The sequence below is a fragment of the Manacus vitellinus genome, unplaced genomic scaffold, assembly GCF_001715985.3.
Source record: "Manacus vitellinus isolate BGI_N305 unplaced genomic scaffold, ASM171598v3 scaffold_105_pilon, whole genome shotgun sequence".
Lineage (NCBI taxonomy): Eukaryota > Metazoa > Chordata > Aves > Passeriformes > Pipridae > Manacus > Manacus vitellinus.
The window spans coordinates 490,478-493,404 of NW_021938824.1; the positions used below are offsets into that span (position 1 = coordinate 490,478).

The 2,927-nt window shown below is 61.2% G+C and overlaps 2 protein-coding genes across 2 annotated transcripts in view; one reads left to right on the forward strand and one right to left on the reverse strand.

Moving 5' to 3' along the window:
- Position 1: 1 nt before the first annotated feature.
- Positions 2 to 1,617, forward strand: FAHD2B (fumarylacetoacetate hydrolase domain containing 2B; the record flags this gene model as incomplete). The annotated part of the gene is made up of 5 exons (XM_029963952.1): positions 2 to 115; positions 198 to 357; positions 870 to 978; positions 1,046 to 1,133; positions 1,227 to 1,617. Coding segments are annotated over 5 exons (534 nt in total), but the record flags the coding sequence as incomplete, so codon positions are not given.
- LOC108644277 (glycerol-3-phosphate acyltransferase 2, mitochondrial-like) overlaps positions 1,570 to 2,927 on the reverse strand; it is a 7,006-nt gene continuing 5,648 nt past the window's right edge. Inside the window, exons 11-16 of the mRNA XM_029963957.1 lie at positions 2,775 to 2,895; positions 2,552 to 2,677; positions 2,357 to 2,477; positions 2,216 to 2,266; positions 2,047 to 2,102; positions 1,570 to 1,978 (exon numbers count right to left, since the gene is read on the reverse strand). Of these exons, the coding sequence (XP_029819817.1) occupies positions 1,862 to 1,978; positions 2,047 to 2,102; positions 2,216 to 2,266; positions 2,357 to 2,477; positions 2,552 to 2,677; positions 2,775 to 2,895 (592 nt within the window). The 3' untranslated portion in view covers positions 1,570 to 1,861. The remainder of the gene's footprint in view (positions 1,979 to 2,046; positions 2,103 to 2,215; positions 2,267 to 2,356; positions 2,478 to 2,551; positions 2,678 to 2,774; positions 2,896 to 2,927) is intronic.

Genomic DNA, 2,927 nt, shown 5'->3' on the forward strand with positions numbered 1-2,927 from the left:
CCCCCGCAGCCCCCCTGGGGGTCGGGACCCCCAACCCACCGTGTTGTCCCCGCAGGAGGTGGACTGGGAGGTGGAACTGGCCGCTGTCATCGGGAAGAGGGGGCGGCACATCGAGGTACCCCCTGCCCCACCCACACCTCGCCTGGGGGGTCCCTGTGTGTGTGTGTCCCCTGTAAGGGGGTCCCGCTGCCCCCCAGGAGTCGGCAGCCCTGGAGCACGTGGTGGGGTTCACGGTGGCCAACGACGTGAGCGCCCGGGACTGGCAGCTGCGCAACGGGCGGCAGTGGCTGCTGGGGAAAACCTTCGACACCTTCTGTCCCCTGGGGCCCGCCCTTGTCACCAGGGAGGCGGTGAAAGGTGGGGACGTGGATGGGGATGGGACAGGGATGGGATGGGAACAGAACAGCAATGGATATGGGACGGGGGAGGACTGGGAACAGTCGAGACAGAGATGGGGACAGGATGGGCCAGGATAGGGACAGTGATGGGGACTGCACAAGAACAGGACAGCAATGGGATGGGGACAAGGATGGAGACAGGACATAGATGCGATCTGGACAGGGATGGAATGGGGACAGGACCAGAAGCGAACAGGATGAGGACAGGACAGACAAAGGGATGGGTGGGGACAGTCAGAACACAGAGGGGGATAGAGATGGAGACACGACAAGGACAGGACACTGATGGGATGGGAACAGGATGGGGACGAGACACAAATGGGATGAGAAAAGGAATGGGATGGGACAGGGACTCTTTCCCAGCTGACACTGGTGGTGTCACCCCCCCATTTGCCCAAACCCCCCGTGTTTTCCCCCAGGTGGGGCTCATGGTGGCACTGTCCCCGTGTCCCCCTGTGCCCCCTCCCACAGACCCCCACAACCTGTGGATCCGCTGCAGCGTCAATGGGCGCCCGATGCAGGACAGCAGCACCCACCACCTCATCTTCGGGGTGCCCACCCTCATCGCCTGGGTGTCCCGGTAGGAACGGGGAGCCGGGGACCCCCAGAGCCCAGGGGGTCACAGCTGACCCCCTGTGTGCCCCCAGGTTCGTGACGCTGGTCCCTGGGGACATCCTGCTGACGGGGACTCCTGCCGGAGTGGGGTTCTTTCGGAAACCCCCTGTCTTCCTTAAGGTGAGGGAAAAGAGGGGCTTGGGTGGGGCTGGGGGGCAAGTGAAGACACAGTGGACCCCACGAGGGACAGATGCCACCATTTCCCCTTTGCAGCCTGGGGATGAGGTGCAGTGTGAGATCGAGGAGCTGGGCACCATCTGCAACCGCGTGGTCTGATGGTGGAGAGACCCCCCAGATCCCACCCCTGTGGGATCAATAAATCCACTAACAAAGAGAACTCAGAATCAGTCTACTGAAACGCTCCCAATCTGAGAAAAAGATAATAAAAAGACTGAAAATGTGGACTAATTAGCATAAGAAGTGAGAAAGTAATAACCAATATAGAATACTACTTAATTAACATAACCAATGAACATTAATTTCTTTGCTAAAAATGTATAAATAATGAAAAGTTTTGAAAGTGGGTGGGCATGTTGAGTGGAACTATCCCCATGCACCCCAACACTGTGACTAAACTAATGCCTGCTTTCTAATACTAAAAAAATAGCGTTAGAGAGTTTGATTTATCCCAGTGTTTTTACTGAAAACTGGACCTGCTGTTAGTGAGCAGAGAAGGGCTGGGGGGAAATGTGCTGGTTGGAGCTGTCTTGGGCACCACCACCAGAAATGATGGAATTTTCCATCCCAGGTGAGGGAAGGAGAGACAGAACCTCCCCCCCACCCCCCGGGACCAATAAATCCACGAGGCATCAGGTCCCTGGGCCCATTTATGACTCTGGGGCGGGGGGTTACAACTGGGTGAACTGGTGAATGAAGGCTCTCAACTTCTCCCGGTTGGAAGCAGACTGGAAAGGCTGGGAGAGCTGGAGGAGGGGTCCAGTGGGGGTCTGCAGCTCCTCCAGCACCTGGGGGGGCACAGGGAGGTCAGGGGGGGCAGCAGGATGTTGGGGGGCTGGGGGGTGGCTGTGCTTACCCCCATGTCCTTGAAGCTCTGCAGGGAGCTCAGGGCCAGGCTCCTGTCAGGATACCCTGTGGGGAGAGAAGTCCCGAGGGAACCCCCAAATCCCACCCCACGGGCACCCCCAGCCCAGTCTTGGGGGGCAGTGACCCACAAAAGCAAGACCCCGCCCCCCTCGACTCACCATCCTCATCCTCATCCAGGAATTCCAGCAGCGCCTCCACGTAGTCTGCCTCTGGAATTGGGAGGGGTGTCAGATCCCAGCTCCTGGGGGGCTCCAGCCCCCCCAGGGTCCCCAGGGGTTCCCCACTCTGGAGGGTCCTACCGGGCTGGGGCCAGGGGGGTCTCTCCAGGAATTCCACAGCCCGGCCGTAGCTCCGCAGGACGGGGCTCAGGAGGCGGCAGAGGAAGAGGAGGAAGCCGGGGAAGCCCTGGGGCTCGCTGAGCTGGGGGGACACACAGCTGGATTTGGGGGACACCCCCTCACCCCAGCCCAGGGGGCGGTGGGGGACCCCAGTACCTTGTAGCAGCGCTTGGGGACCCTGTCGTCGCTGTCACTGTCGCTGTCATCGGTGAAGTCCCAGCAGGAATGGCCCCGGGACGAGGGTCGGGGGGCCACGTCGCAGCCCCTGCACTCGCTCTCAGGCTGGGGGGACAGTGGGCTCTCACCTCACCTCAAAGCCACCCTGAGCCCCAGCAGGGACCCGTGTGTGTGCCAGGAGGGCTCCTGGGGTGACACCCACCTCCTCCTCCTCCAGCAGCCCCCCAAGGACGAGCTTGTCCAGGATGTCCAGGCTGTGGCGCTCGGGAGGCTGGCAGGGCTGGGGACACAGGAGAGGGGTGACAGGCCACCCGTGTCCCCACCTGCAGCCCCAGCAGGGGGGGGTGACAGGCCA